The 14,225-nt window shown below is 48.1% G+C and overlaps 1 protein-coding gene across 2 annotated transcripts in view; it reads left to right on the forward strand.

Moving 5' to 3' along the window:
• LOC133121589 (signal-induced proliferation-associated 1-like protein 1) overlaps positions 1–13,891 on the forward strand; it is an 84,681-nt gene extending 70,790 nt beyond the window's left edge. For both annotated transcript variants that reach the window (XM_061230881.1, XM_061230871.1), the window contains exons 14-22: positions 1,473–1,570; positions 1,716–2,146; positions 5,609–5,830; positions 7,325–7,484; positions 7,880–8,093; positions 8,940–9,089; positions 9,187–9,301; positions 10,102–10,180; positions 11,264–13,891. In XM_061230881.1, coding sequence (XP_061086865.1) covers positions 1,473–1,570; positions 1,716–2,146; positions 5,609–5,830; positions 7,325–7,484; positions 7,880–8,093; positions 8,940–9,089; positions 9,187–9,301; positions 10,102–10,180; positions 11,264–11,407 — 1,613 coding nt within the window. In that variant the 3' untranslated portion in view covers positions 11,408–13,891. The remainder of the gene's footprint in view (positions 1–1,472; positions 1,571–1,715; positions 2,147–5,608; positions 5,831–7,324; positions 7,485–7,879; positions 8,094–8,939; positions 9,090–9,186; positions 9,302–10,101; positions 10,181–11,263) is intronic.
• The last annotated feature ends 334 nt before the right edge of the window (positions 13,892–14,225 follow it).

Raw genomic sequence — 14,225 nt, forward strand, 5'->3', positions numbered from 1 at the left:
AGTTTTGTGCACATTTTTAGGTTTCGTGATAACGTAGAGATTGGCGCTGCACCTCCCCTGTGCGCGGGCCAGCGGGAGGCCCCGTGGGAGTAGAGGAGTCGTCTCAGGTTAGGAGGAGTCGGCTCCACCAGCCTCTCTCGAGTCAGTGTTATTCCCGGCGCTCTGTGTTAACGGCGAATTAATGACTCAGGGGAACAGGCATTGCACAAGCCATATTATTACACCGCTCATCAAAGCAGTGTCAGTTTGGCCTCAGCCTATCAGAGCTTCCGAGCTGCCTGTCACGCCCACACATACTGAGGCTTGCCTGACCTGATCCCTCCCACTCTACACTGATAAAGAAATTAACACATTGAACACCATCAACTTTCGGGCCATGGAGGGGGAATGCAAGTCATCTTTTTCTAAGTCGGTTGAATCCATTTTGTGAAAATCAAGGGAAATCTCTTTCGTTCCTTGTGGTTGGTCACTCTCCCACTTCGGTGTTCGTCTCTGACGTAGGCCAAGCCCGCTGTGACTCACGGTCTGTTTGCGTCTCTCCGTTTGCGTCTTCTTCAGTCGAGCCATTCCCTTTCTTTTCCACACTCATTCCGTCCGCCACCCCAACTCTCATTTTCACCTGCCTGCTGTTTCTCAGGCTGCTGTGTGACTTTTGGCAGCAGGGCTCCCCTCCCCAGTCACTAAGACGGCGCCTTTGATCTCTGTGTTTACCCCCCTATTGTGTGTGCCCGACCCGGCGCAACCTTTCTTCAGTCTTCCCACCGGTCCCTTAACCGTGATTTCTCCCTGCGTTCGGACTCGCGCCGTGCCCCCTGGATCACCCCGTTTCCCCCGCCCTCAGTTTCCTCCCATCCCAACCCATCCGGAGGGAACGGGCTCACCTCGCGTCAGTCTCTGGGACCTGAGGGTTAAACGCATACCAGAAGCGCCCTCTCCGTGCCGCGTGTTACCTTGACCCCCGCGGAAATTCCTCGCGTTCGTGAGACGACGGGTGGTGAAATTTGTGAGCTCCCGCGGACGTTTATCGGCATTCCTGCGTGGACGCCCAAGCGCGGGGCTCCAAATCCCTCTTGTCTTGAAGCCTCGGGGAGGTTGAGCCGGGGTGGTTGTGCTGGGAGATCTGCCTGCTTGCCTCCAGTGCTGGTTTGAGGGTATCCCAGCCAATGGCATTCCACAATGCAGAGGCAATCAGTCTGGCTTTGAGAAGCTCACCGAAGCTCTGAGGACCTAACATTCCTGTGGGCTTCCAGTAAGGCTCTGTAACATGACCTGCCATATAGAATACTGTTTAGCTTTTCCCATCTGTATGTTTTTTCTCAGTGAAAGGAATGCTATTAGCGATATAGTGGGGACAAGTGCTATCAATCCTGGGGCAGTGTCTGATACAGCATGTGAAGTTGGAGGTGAAAACTGGAGCTGTGTGTGTGAATGGGCGCTTGTACTGACGTCCCCTGGCTTTCCTCTGTTTTCAGAGCCCCAGGTCGCCAAGCCTGCTGTGGCCCAACCCAGTGTACCTCGCATTCACAGACAAGAGCAGGTCATCCATCTGTCCCCGAATAAGAACAACCAGGTGAGTCCACACCGGCAGGGCCTTTAGATACCCAGGCGTTCAACATGCAGGAAAGGGGCGTTTTATGACCTGACTAAACTTAATTGTGTATTCGGGTCATGTTATCCACTGCCTCTAGACAGGAAGTGACACGTTGCTTTTGCAGGCGGAGACGCCCTACTCCAGCCACTCCAGCAGCAACACGCTGTCCAGCACGGCGTCCAGCAGCGCCCACAGTGACGAGAAGTGGTACGAGATCGGGGGCGGCGCGGGCGAGCGGCCCGACTCGGAGGTCAACGGCTTCGCCGCCGGCTACCTGCAGGGCGTGTCGGCGGACAGCGGCATCGACGCCACCTCCTACGGGGCCCCGCTCGGCGGCTCGGGCCCCCTGCCCGCGGCTGGCCCGTCGGGCCCCAGGGACAAAGCCGCGTCCCCCTGGCGCAACCCTGAGGAAGGGGCCCGGGAGAGGTCCCCCCCGCCCGCCGAGTCCCCTGTACCACCCGGGAGCGCAGAGGGCCCCGCCAAGAGCCCCTCCGTGTACCCCCTGGGCCGAGACGGCAGCTCCTACAGCCTCAGCGACGCCGCCTCCCACTCCAGGTACCGCGGCCAATCGGAGCTCCCACTCGCAGGCACCAGCCAATGAGTGATGTGTCGCTCGTACATCAGCACATCATACACTAGACAGTTTATTAGCAGAGGCAAGGTAGTGCCTCTTTTAGATAATGTCCGAACCACACTTGCATTCAAAACAAGAAAATTACCAGTGTCATCGTTTTGCCATTCTGGGACTGGTATACACAAAATATATTTAGGGAAGTCAAACACGCTATTCAAATTAATCCTGAAATTTCATTAAAATCTGTTTGGTAGTTTTTATTAAAAAGATTTGTGAAACTTTTTGCTTTTTTATAAGACTTTTTTTGTGTGCTCTTCTGCATATTCTGTTTATATTCTGCTGTCCTATACAGAATGGTTTTAATCAGTTACGGTTCAAGCCCAGGGGTGTTCTCTGAAAAGGGCTGATTTGGGTGCAGCACTAAGACACCTGATTCCACTAATGAAGTAATCATGTTCTTCAGTCAAGACCAGGATTACTTATCTTATCAAGGTTTTGATTGAAGATTGTGATTAGTTCATTTGTTGATTCTGGTGACTTAGTGTTGGGCTTAAAGAAAAACCTGCTCTCACAAAGGTAATTTTTGGATAAGATGGCAAAAGAGAAAATTACAGCAGTGACATTATTCTGCTCCAAACTGGGAAAAATTGTTTGTGTGCAGCAACAAAAAATGTCTAATGTTTGTGGGTAAAAATGCTTACAAATGCTAACCGTTTGCTACATGCGCTCTAAATGCCTTATTACCATATTATCTGTGTTTAAAGCACTTCCGCCTGCCTTCCGCAGTGGTGAAACCTCTCTCTGTTGGGGTTGGGCGTAGCACGCGTAGCAATGGTATGGAAAGAGCAGAGCTTCAGTGAAACTGAGCTATTTGTCTTGCAGGGAAAAAAGGTTCAAGGACACCGTGTCCCTTAGCAGTTTCTCCTCGTTCCTTCACTCTGATATTCTGTTTTTATTCCCTGAATTTATGTGTTCAGCGGAGCAGTCCAACCAGTTTTTGGAAGTTACTACATTCAGATAAGCCCATGTCGCTTCAAGCCATACTAAAAATGTTTTAGAATCCTGATTTTTCCACAAACCGGTCCCAAAAAAGTGTCACTCTGTTTAGTACGTAATCATTACACATGACATGGGGACCATGAAAATTTGCTTCCCAATAACATGGCTTGTATCATTTAGAATGCAATGTTTAGTCTAGTATCACTTGTGCAATTTTATGAAATTAGTGTTGTAGTGCTGTGTGATTTTGTTTCTCTTTAATCACTACTTGTCTAAATGTTGGCGGGAGGGCTCTATTAAGAGATTGCTGTAGGTGGCTAGCAGGGTCGTTCATTCCTCTGCATTGCAGAAAGTATTTTAGTTATCTTTCTGTGCCTCAGAAGCAAATACCCAGGTGCACTTTGGCCTGGAAAGCATGAAAGCCTCTACTTTAGTGTACTGTCCTTTGGGCGGCCCAAGCTCTGCCAGAACTTTCTGGAACCGTAAAGTGATTCCATTTAAAGTCCTTCGCTTGAATCCACTCAGAAGTAGGAAAAACAAAACGTCTTCCTTGCAGAAGAGAGTTCAGCGAAGAGTCAGGACATTTGCTGTTGGATGTGTTGATGCTCAATCAAAGAAAGTGCAGTAAATTTAGAGCAGAGAATCTCAGCTCGAGGCGATGCAGCGTAATTATGATCCTGATGATAGCAGTGAGCGCTGCCGTAATGTCACTCGCTCACCCGTCAGCTTTTGTAGCCAGCAGACTTTTACCTCACCGTGAAACCTATGATTTGTTACTTTTTAAGGGTTCATGGAGACTCTTGGCCCTGATTGGCCGGCTACATAATTTACCCAATCCTGTGGCTAGTTAACCGAGTGTTCTCCACTGCCCTGTGCTGGTCTTACTCCTCCCTTCCTATAATTCCTGATTTGGGCAGAGCACTCAGCTGCAGACCAGCAGACATCAGATGTATCAGTCTATCAGGGACACGCCCAATTCCAGTGTCTATACATGTCCATGAGTTCAGCAAGCCTTCCAAGCCCTTAAGGGTTAGACCTTACTGTCATGCATATGCAGACACAAACAGTGATTCACTCAGACACACAGATCCACGAAGAAAAAACAACATTCTCACAAACAGTCACACATGCACGCACATGCACGCGCACGCACGCACACACACGCACACGCACACGCACGCACACACACGCACACACACGCACATGCACACATGCACCCTCCACGCATGCACACACAGACTGTACACACACATGTGCTATACACACACATCCAGAGCATGGCATACGCTGTCAAGCGTGTGATTGGACCGCAGGGCCTCTCTCCCTCTCCCACACTGGCAGCTCTGCCGGTTCCTCAGAGACACTCTCCCAGGTGTGGGCTAATAGGCTTACAAGGGTTCTCTGCTCGACAGGGGAGGATGGTAAACCTCTGATGCAGCGCCCCTGGGTGTGGTCCTGTTCTAGGAAACGCAGCAGCTGCTATGGAGCGTGTTAGCGTTACCATTAGCGTGTTAGCATTAGCGCTCTGGAGATCATGCGGCTCTGTGTTTACATAATCACCTGAGCTGTGACCGAACTACCACATCTCAGCTTTGTGTTATGAGAGACTGAGGGGCTCCCGCCCACAAACTAAACAAATCTAATTTGTCTCGATATCCCTTTTTACGCCTTGCACCTTAAAGGCTAATGCGCTGCAGCTGATTCACAAATCTTAAAAATAGCACTAAAGCCTGGGGTTTAATAACTTCATTGTTATCAGCAGCTTTTATTTCTCCTGCGGTCACACATTTGCAGCTGCAGGATTTTATAACAGCATCAGCTAATGCAGGCTATGTGCTTTTTATAATGCTATCAAAAGAGACGCATCACCGTCTATTGCAGCTGCTTAATCTGTTGGCACCTGTACAGCTAACTGGATTGTTACTGATGCTATTTACGATGACTCATATGTCTGTGTTGTGTGTTCTGGTCTGTGCTATTTACACAGGCCTGTGTTCGTTGTGGTTGTGTTGTGACCATGGCCTGTGTTTGGTGTGGTTGCGTTCCGACCATGGCCTGTGTTTGGTGTGGTTGTGTTGTGACCATGGCCTGTGTTTGGTGTGGTTGTGTTGTGACCGTGGCCCGTGTTCGGTGTGGTTATGTTCCGACCATGGCCTGTGTTTGGTGTGATTCTGTTGTGACCATGGCCTGTGTTTGGTGTGATTCTGTTCCGACCATGGCCTGCGTTTGGTGTGGTTGTGTTGTGACCATTGCCTGTGTTTGGTGTGGTTGTGTTGTGACCGTGGCCTGTGTGGTTATGCAGTAACCGTGGCCTGTGTTTGTGTGGTTGCATAACGACCGCGCTGGTCATGGCCTGTGCTCTGTGTGGTGGTGTAGTGACCGTAGCCTGTGTTCTGTGTGGTGGTGTATGGACCGTAGTGACCGTAGCGGTCTCCCATTCTCAGCACCCTCAGCTCCAGGCACTCTGCGAGTCCGGTGGTCCTGAGCTCCAGCCGAAGCTCCCCTCGGGACGAGTCGCCCTCCGCCACCTCGCCAACCTCCCAGACCTCGCTCTCTCCCGGGCCCAAGTCCTTCTACCCTCGCCAGGGCGCCACCAGCAAATACCTGATTGGCTGGAGGAAACCGGGGAGCAGCATCAACTCCGTGGGCTTCGGAGAGACTCGCAAGTGAGCAGGAGGCAGTGGGGAGGGTGTCCTTTCACACGAAAACATGCTTCACGCCTTTCACAGGGGTCTTTATTAAGAGTGTAACCAGTGAACTGCAGGTGTGCAATACTGCCTTCACAAGGGCATCATCTCCACCTTGTGGACAGATTCAGTATTGCTGCCAAACCCCCTCTAAATACGTGGATAGCTCACCACTGAGCAACACAAGTGGGTAGCACTTTATGGCCCTCCTTCACTGGAAAGCACCCATTTTTATTGCACATGCATGAAAAGAGTTTAATTGCTTTGCCAATTGCTGAAAATAAACAGCTGTCATATTCCTGCTGGTGTTGATCAGTGATGTTTGCTAAACCCTGTCCACTCACTGTGAGTGCAGCTGCTTTAGTTCTCACTGCACCTCTGTGCTGCTATTATCAAAACAATATTAAATATCTCTACAAACCATTTGTGAAGCTGTTGGCCTGGCACAATCTCTTCTGTGTGAAATTGACACGTAAAACCCATTAACCGGCATAAAGCAGCTTATTTAACTTCCCCAGGGTAATAGCGGTGGTACTAGTGGTAGTAGTATTAGTAGTAGTAATAGTAAGTAATAGGCCTCCTGTATGGATGAGCTCCAGCGCCACCCAGGGGTGGGAGGGCTTCAGTCAGCCTGGGGGGTGGTGGCATTGGGTCCACAGGGCGCCTGTGAGTCTGCCTGTGGAGCCAACATGTGAGCGTCCTTCTCCATCTCTGTGCCGGAGTTTCAAACAACAGCGATAAGGCGCAGCAGCTGACACCACACTCTTCAGAGAGCACGTGGTGGTCTGTCTCTCCCGCAGAGATAGTGCAGCTCAAACCAGCCAGTGCTGATAAAACCAGGCTGAGCATTTCAAGTTGGGGAGAAAAAGGGGGGAAATAAGTAATGATACGTAAGGCTTGTGACTTGCCTTTTTTTAGGTGGCTCTGTGACTCACCTTATTTTCCCCGATTTTCTCAGTTTCTAGTGCTTTCTGTTATTTTTCTGTGTGTTTTGTATGGTTCCTGTCAACCTTAATGAAGCCTGCAGTGTTATTTCTATTGGCTTATGCATGTTAACATTGCCAAATGCTGAGAGAAACAAAGTGTGACCATGTATACAGATTCTGGATTTTTCTGGGATCAAGATTTCTATCCTAGCCTTGCAATTAGATATTTAATGGCCCCATCAACAATGTTGATGGCCAGCTTTAAAAAATGTTTTGCTAACTTGACTTTTTCCAGTTTTCTGTGATTTTCAACAATTTTGCTGTGACTGCAAAATTTCTCTGTGACGATCGGCCTGCAAACAGTGATTAATAATGTATGATATATAAATAAATAACAATTATTTTAAACCGGACGATCGGGTGTTCACCAAAAAGCAGCGTTTGAGGTGTGTGTCATTTGTCAGAAATTTGACGGAGGTGTTTTCTGCGAGTCGGTCTCGTTGAGTGCTGTTGTGTGAAAGGTGCACTGACGGCCTCCGTCCTGCAGGAGGCACCAGAGCGATGGGCCGGAGTGCAGGCAGCCCCAGCTCACAGCCACCATGAGGGACCTGCAGTCCCCACAGCGCCTCACCAAGTCCACCGTGGAGGAGGACCTGAAGAAGCTCATCGCCCTGGACAGCCCCCCGCCCGTCAGCAACGAGCACAAGGTACGCACCCCACATCAGACCCTTCTGACTTACACAAGCTGAATCAGGAGGTAGAGCAGCACTAGCTTCTGCGATATGACGTATGCACGAGTGAAACAGGTCTTTCAGTGGCTCACCATGCTGAAATCACTCTGCATATGCGGCGTTCAGTTTGTAGCCAGTCAGATCAGAAGCTCACTGATGTTAATGAGCCTTAAAGACACTGTCACTAACACAGCCTCTTCTTGGTAAAGCTCATGCTAGGTGCTGGAGAATGGACAGGTAAAACTGGATAGAGATTGTTTTTGGTACTTAAAACCACACAAACGTTGTCTTCTGGTTATCAGGACCTAAGATAAAACACTGGAAAAGTGTCAAATCTGGGACCTTTTAACGTTACTCTCCCGCTCCCTCAGCCCTCCTTCTCTAGCTCCGCCCCGAGCCGGCGCTCGCTGCACCGCACCCTATCGGACGAGAGCATCTACAGCGGGCAGCGTGACCCGTCGTTCAGGGCGGAGCCCGCCCTGCCCAGCGAGGCTCTCTTCAGCTGCTCCACCGTGCCTCGCTCGCCCACGGTCCGGAACATACCGCTGCGCCGGCCCAACTACGCCCTGGGAGCCAAGCTGCACGGTGGGGGGCTAGCGCCGAACCCCCGCTAACGCCACCCTGCTGTTACTGCTTCTACAAATAACCTGGGTTTACAGTACCGGTCAAAGGTTTGGACACACCTTGCCCTTTTCTACTTTTTCCGATAAATGTTTAATTTTCTTCGTTTGTAATCAAGCAATTCACATGAGGTCAAAGTGCTGATTCTGAGGTTTTTTTAATGGGTATTTTTTATCCATTTTGTTCATCTAGAAATTACAGAACTTTTTATATGTAGCCACCCATTTCAGTGTTTGAGACAAATTAGCATGATATCAAATAAAATGTATTTTGTTGCATATTGTTGGCCTGCCATGACTTCCTGAAGTCTGTGACCCATCAATATCTCCTGTGTATAAAACGTTATTTAATTGCTACATTAAACCATATACATTAAGCAATCTGCACTTTGACCACACGTGAATCGTTTAATTACAGAGGGAAATAAAACATTAATCAGAAAACGGAGAAAAGGGGAATCTGTCCAAACTTTTTACTGGTGCTGTATAACTACTCAAAAGCTTTGTTTTACATATTTCTTGTAGGCATATATGAGCATATTATGATCTCATAGAATGTATTGCATTACTGATGAAACCTTAGGTTTTATCCTTATTGCCTTTAACAATGAATCACTGCTGCCCTCTGTTGGCAGTAAATGGGAACTGTACAGACTGGCAATATGGCTTTGCAATACATGCACCAGACTGTAAATATCAGACAAAATGAGTGTGAAAATACATATATAAAATCTAGTAAAACACAGCAAAAACGAGCCCTATTTGGTTGATGAGAAACCCCAATCTCACGCCCGTGATCTCTGACCCCCAGGCGACCTCTCGGCCTCGGACACCTCCCTGTCGGAGCTGCAGGACAGGCAGAGGCAGCCGCTGCAGGACCCGGGGCTCATGCCCCTCCCGGACACAGACGACAGCGGCCTGGACTGGTGCCACCTAGTGGACGCAGCCAAGGCCTTTGAGGGTGGGCAGCCGGCCTGGGCAACACGTAGCACGTGGGGAACAATGAACAGTACCAGCCACGAGTGACACTTATTCTTTGTCTCTCTCTCTCTTTACAGTCCAGAGAGCCTCCCTCTTAGCTGTTACAGATGTGAACCACAGGCCAGAGAGTGTGGACTCCAACTCCCAGCATGCCGAGCCCCAGGCCAGCCCGCAGCCCCGCCCCTCCCTTGGGTAGGTTCATTTGCGGAATGTGCTGGCAGCTGCCACACAGATGCAGTCAGGCACTTCTCCACATAAATAGAGCTTGTTCAATTCATCAAAGGCTTTAGGTTTTTTTTTAAGTTAAGTTAGTGTTTACAGTGATTACCGTACGACACATAGAGAAAGAAAGGTTGTTAGCAAAGTGGCCTGTCATAGTCATGTGTGACATCTCTGAATTGTGGTGGTGACATTGTGTGGTTGGCACCATAAATCCAGATTCACCTCTATTTTGTAGCTCGATCTAAGATTTGCAGCTGCCACTATTTGCATCTCTTCTACTTTGGACCTCTATTAATGTTTCCCCTTCAGTATTGCACTATGCGTGAACCTAAAGCAGCAGCTTTCAATTACCAGTAGTGAGTGTTACATCAATTACGAACATTGGGATCAGATGTTGTGACCTTACTGTACACCTTAAAGGGTTGAATATCAGGTTGTTTATATGCATGTTCCACCTTCAGGTATGAAGGGATCCGTGTGAGTTGGAAACTCAAACCTCTGCTGAGGAGAGGTTATTACCAGGGTTACAGAGAGCTCACACATCCGCTCCCATCATTTATTTACAGGAAAGCCTTTATTATTTACACTCTCATGCTTGTGTGCGTGTGTGTGTGCGCGTGTGTGTGTGCGCGCATGTGTGTGCGCGTGTGTGTGTGTGTGTGTGTGCGTGTGTGCTTGCATGTGTGTATGTGTGCTTGCGTGTGTGTGTGTGTGTGTGTGCCCGTGTCTCTGTGCACGTGTCTGTGTGTGTCCGTTCTTTCCCCCCGCAGTGAGGTCCCTGCAGGTCTGATGGGGAAGGTCAGTCAGCTGGAGTCCATGGTGAGGCTGCTGCAGGAGGATCTGAAGAAGGTGAGAGAGGGCGCTGTCCCCCGCAGTCATACACCTGCTCAAAAGCCCTGCTCCTGCTCCCATTGTTAACGCTCCACCATGCTATAAGCCCCACCATTTAATCTCCTTTCTGCTTGGAACAGTGCACGGCTGTCCTTTTAATCTCCAGTCAGGTAACATCACCCTCCCTGAGTCCCACTGCTGGAGGGAGCCTGCACACAAGAAGCCACTTTTGTTGTTTTGTATACAACAAGTTGAATTCCAAGGCATGCTGGGATCCCCCCCACCACACACACACACACACACACACACACACACTCGACACGGCTGCTGTTCTAGAGCACAAAAGAAAAGTTGTTGGCATAGTGGTTAGCTGTGAATGGTCATGTGTGACAGCTCTTTGAATTGTAGTGGTAGCATTGTGTGGTTGGCACCATAAATCCAGACTTGCCTCTGTTTTGTAGCTCTGTCTAAGATTTGCAGCTGCCACACCTTGTATTTCTCTTTCTTTGGACTTGTATTTTTTAACTCTGCCTTACTTTTTGCCATGTTACAATACAATTCTCTATCAATAATGATTACCGTATTCGCATATAGCATAAGTACAGCTATGTACACAAGGAGTGTGTGCTAAATGGAAAAACATTTATATTTTTTCAAATAAGTCTCAAGTATTTTAGTCTTATATTTAGATTCTATTTCTGTTACCTTTTAGCTAAAAAAGAAAAAAAAATATTGCCATGAGGTCAGAGTTTTACACATTTGCCAGTGTGGTCTTCAGCTATGTATCGATTCCCCATGTGCCGATTTTATTTAAGTTATTGTGTTATTAGCTATCATTTGTGCATGCATCAGGGACAGTTTGTGTCACTGCTGAATCACTTCATCGCAGACACTTAGTGGCGGAGCTGTATTTAGTCGCCCTACTACGCAGTCTCTGGCTCCAAATTGTTGGCACCGGTAAACTTGACTTCCGTGGTTTCAAAAGTAAAATTAGCTAGCCCATGGCTAATCAGTGGGTGATGCAACAGGCACTTGATCCATTGTTTTCTCTACAGTCTATGGGTGAGGTGCATGACTGATGTCTTTGCGTCTGTCCCACAGGAAAAGGAGGACAAGACCATGCTGCAGGCCCAGATCCAGAGCCTGAGGGAAGACAACCAGAGGCTGCAGGAGGAGTCCCAGAACGCCTCAGCCAAGCTGAAGAAGTTCACGGAGTGGGTCTTCAACACCATCGACATGAACTGAGCCGGCTTCGCCCGCCATATCCTCCTCCTCCCCCCCCTCCTCCTCCTCCTCCTTCTGAGGGACCAGCGTACGCCTGAAGACATTCCAGCCATCCCCGGTTACCACGGCTCGTTCAGCCTCCCCCCTTCCCTTCCTTCCGACGAGGAGTCTGCCCCGGTCTGCCGGTCGCACCAGGCCGACCCTGACCCCACCCCCGCCCTCCAACTCCGTTTCTTAATTTCCTGTTGTTGTTTGAAGGACCGTTCTGCGGGAGACCTCCGCTGTCCTCCCGCCGTTGTCATTCCTCACGTGTGCAGCCCGTTCCCGGGCAGATGGTATCGGCGGTGTTAAAGCGATACCCGCTCTGTTACTCCTGGTGCCTGTGCAGCTGGGGCGGTAGGTGCGCTCGCTCTCTCGCGGGTGTAGCAGGGCGAGCGGGGCTCCGAACCGCTCCCCATCTGCCGTTATCGCTTTGAGAACCGCACGGTTGCAGATGAGACGAGGTCCGTCGGGTCCTGGTGCGGACAGATGTTCGGGAACGACCTAGTCGACGGTCAGAAGCGAAAGGGGGGGTGTCTTTCCTCTTCTCGCCCAGACTGGCTTACTCTCCGATAAAACGGGCAGTTGGCTTGTCCGTACACGCCTGACAACCTCCCCCGCGTCCACAGCCTCTGGGTTCCAGCAACATTTTAAATACGGTTTATTAATGTATATTTGTTTTAGCGATCGATCCACATGAACGCGAGAAATACGCAAAGCGCTTTCTGAGACGTGCTTGAAGGGGACTGAATGGGAGAGATGTTTTGGCTAACCTCAAACCCCAATGCGTCTTTTTGTTGGGGTGACTTGGCCAGTGCGAGTGCTACAGTGGCTGAAATGTCTGGTGTGTAATGGATAATATTTCCCAGAATGCCTTTGGCTTCTCAAGCAGCGTGTTAATATTTCGGTTCATATTTCATTTTGAAGTGAGGGAAAAAAATACATTGTTTGGAGTGCCATAACATGTTAATAAGCAAGTGTTTGTAGGTCATTGAATAGTACAAATCTTTCAAAGCAAGAGAAATGAGCTTCTAGTTTTTGTTTTTTTGTTAAGTAAAAAAGGAAAGTTAGAGTCCTTTGTTAAATACTTACGTTGTGCTCGTTTCTAATAAAACGGTTGACCACTTCAAATAAAGTGATCTGACACCATGAGTTTGTGAAATCATGTACTGAAGTGACTGAGGCTAGTCATCCTTTGTCCTAATAACTTTTGGAATATGCATTTAAAATATATGGGAAATTGATATGTGGAGTTTAGTTTGGTTAATTTATTTTTCTAATAATAGAAAATATGCACACAACATAATGTGTAAAGTTACAGCATATAGGTTATATAATGTAGGAAGACCATTCCTATGACTAAAGTAACCTTTCTGGTGTTATTTCATCACTGTTATTGTGCTAATGCCTGCTATGTTTTTATTGTCTTAAAAGATTGCAGTCTTTGTGCCATTTTATATCTTTCTTTAGCTACAGTGCCATCTATTGGTCTAAACGATATAAGACTGAAGAAATCAATCTTTCTAATACAAATCACAAACGCATTCACAAACCACAGGTGGTCATATATATTTTTGAACTGGCCTTTAATTTGTCGAGCCAGCTCCGAACTGAATGTTATGACAGCGAAGGAATAACGTGCTTATGTGTATGACCGTGAAGTAGGCTTATTTACTCTAGAGCAGGTCACGTTCTGGCTGCTAGCCACGAGGGAGCTATCGCCGCTACGCTGTAACTGCAGGGTGAGAAAATGGTATTGTCCTTTTGAAAGATGAGTCCCCTTTCTGGGGTTAAAATGCAAATGGCGTAGTATGTTATGCGCAGCAAAACCATGGTTGACCACCAGCGCCTTGCTCCCCAGAGGATGCGGCTGCTTCAGCGAACGATGGGCCACAGCTTGCCGTTTCTTCACGAAGCGGCCATTACGCGTTGTGCTGACGCAGAGAACAGCCAGGTTGGGCAGCGGAAGAAAGGAGGGAGAGACTGTGTACTCAGGGGGGGGGATGATTCATCGTACAAGCCAGCAGTACGATGTCCTTCAATACATCTTCGAGACAAACAAGTCTTCTGCAGAGTGAAGACGTAGCTGTTCCTGTCGTACCTGAATATAATGAAAAAATGTTTTTGAGGTCATAGACCAAATATGTATGTAAGCCTATCATTTCTGACTAGTGGGGAAATTAATACCGTAGTCAGTAGATGATTGATTTTCAATTGGCTGTAATAATCTAGACTGCTTTCTTAGGCGAGACGAATTGTAGAAGAGGCGAAGCTTGTACGTTTGTGCACTTTCAGCATAGACTGCAGCATCCACCAGTACGGCGATTAGAATTCCAGTTACAACGGATCATATTGGGCAGAGAAAAGACCAGGCTGTTTTAAGCGAGGCTGTGATTATTGGTTCTATTCTAGGAATCGTTTGAAGTTTTTAAAAAATATTATTATTATTATTATTATTATTATAAATATACATAGGCCACAAAGTTTCAATGGACCTTATTATCTGAGACCCAGAACTGTGATTGATGCGCAGTCAGAATGACAAAATGAGCACACGTTACTTCACGTTATCTTTTCTGTAAGAGGAAGGCCTATCGAAGAATAAATTTAAATTGATGCGGTTTAGGGATTTCTAATTTGGCTCACCACCAGGCTGTTTCACCATAGTCTTTCTGTCCAGTGTGTTTGACAGAATTCTTCATTCTTTTTGTTTGTTTGAGGGATGACAAACGAGGGGGGGAAACAGCTGTTGTGAATGTGAATGTTTAATTGCTTCTGTTTCTTTTGCACATCACCAGTT

This window comes from Conger conger, chromosome 1 (assembly GCF_963514075.1).
Source record: "Conger conger chromosome 1, fConCon1.1, whole genome shotgun sequence".
NCBI classification, from domain to species: Eukaryota; Metazoa; Chordata; class Actinopteri; order Anguilliformes; family Congridae; genus Conger; species Conger conger.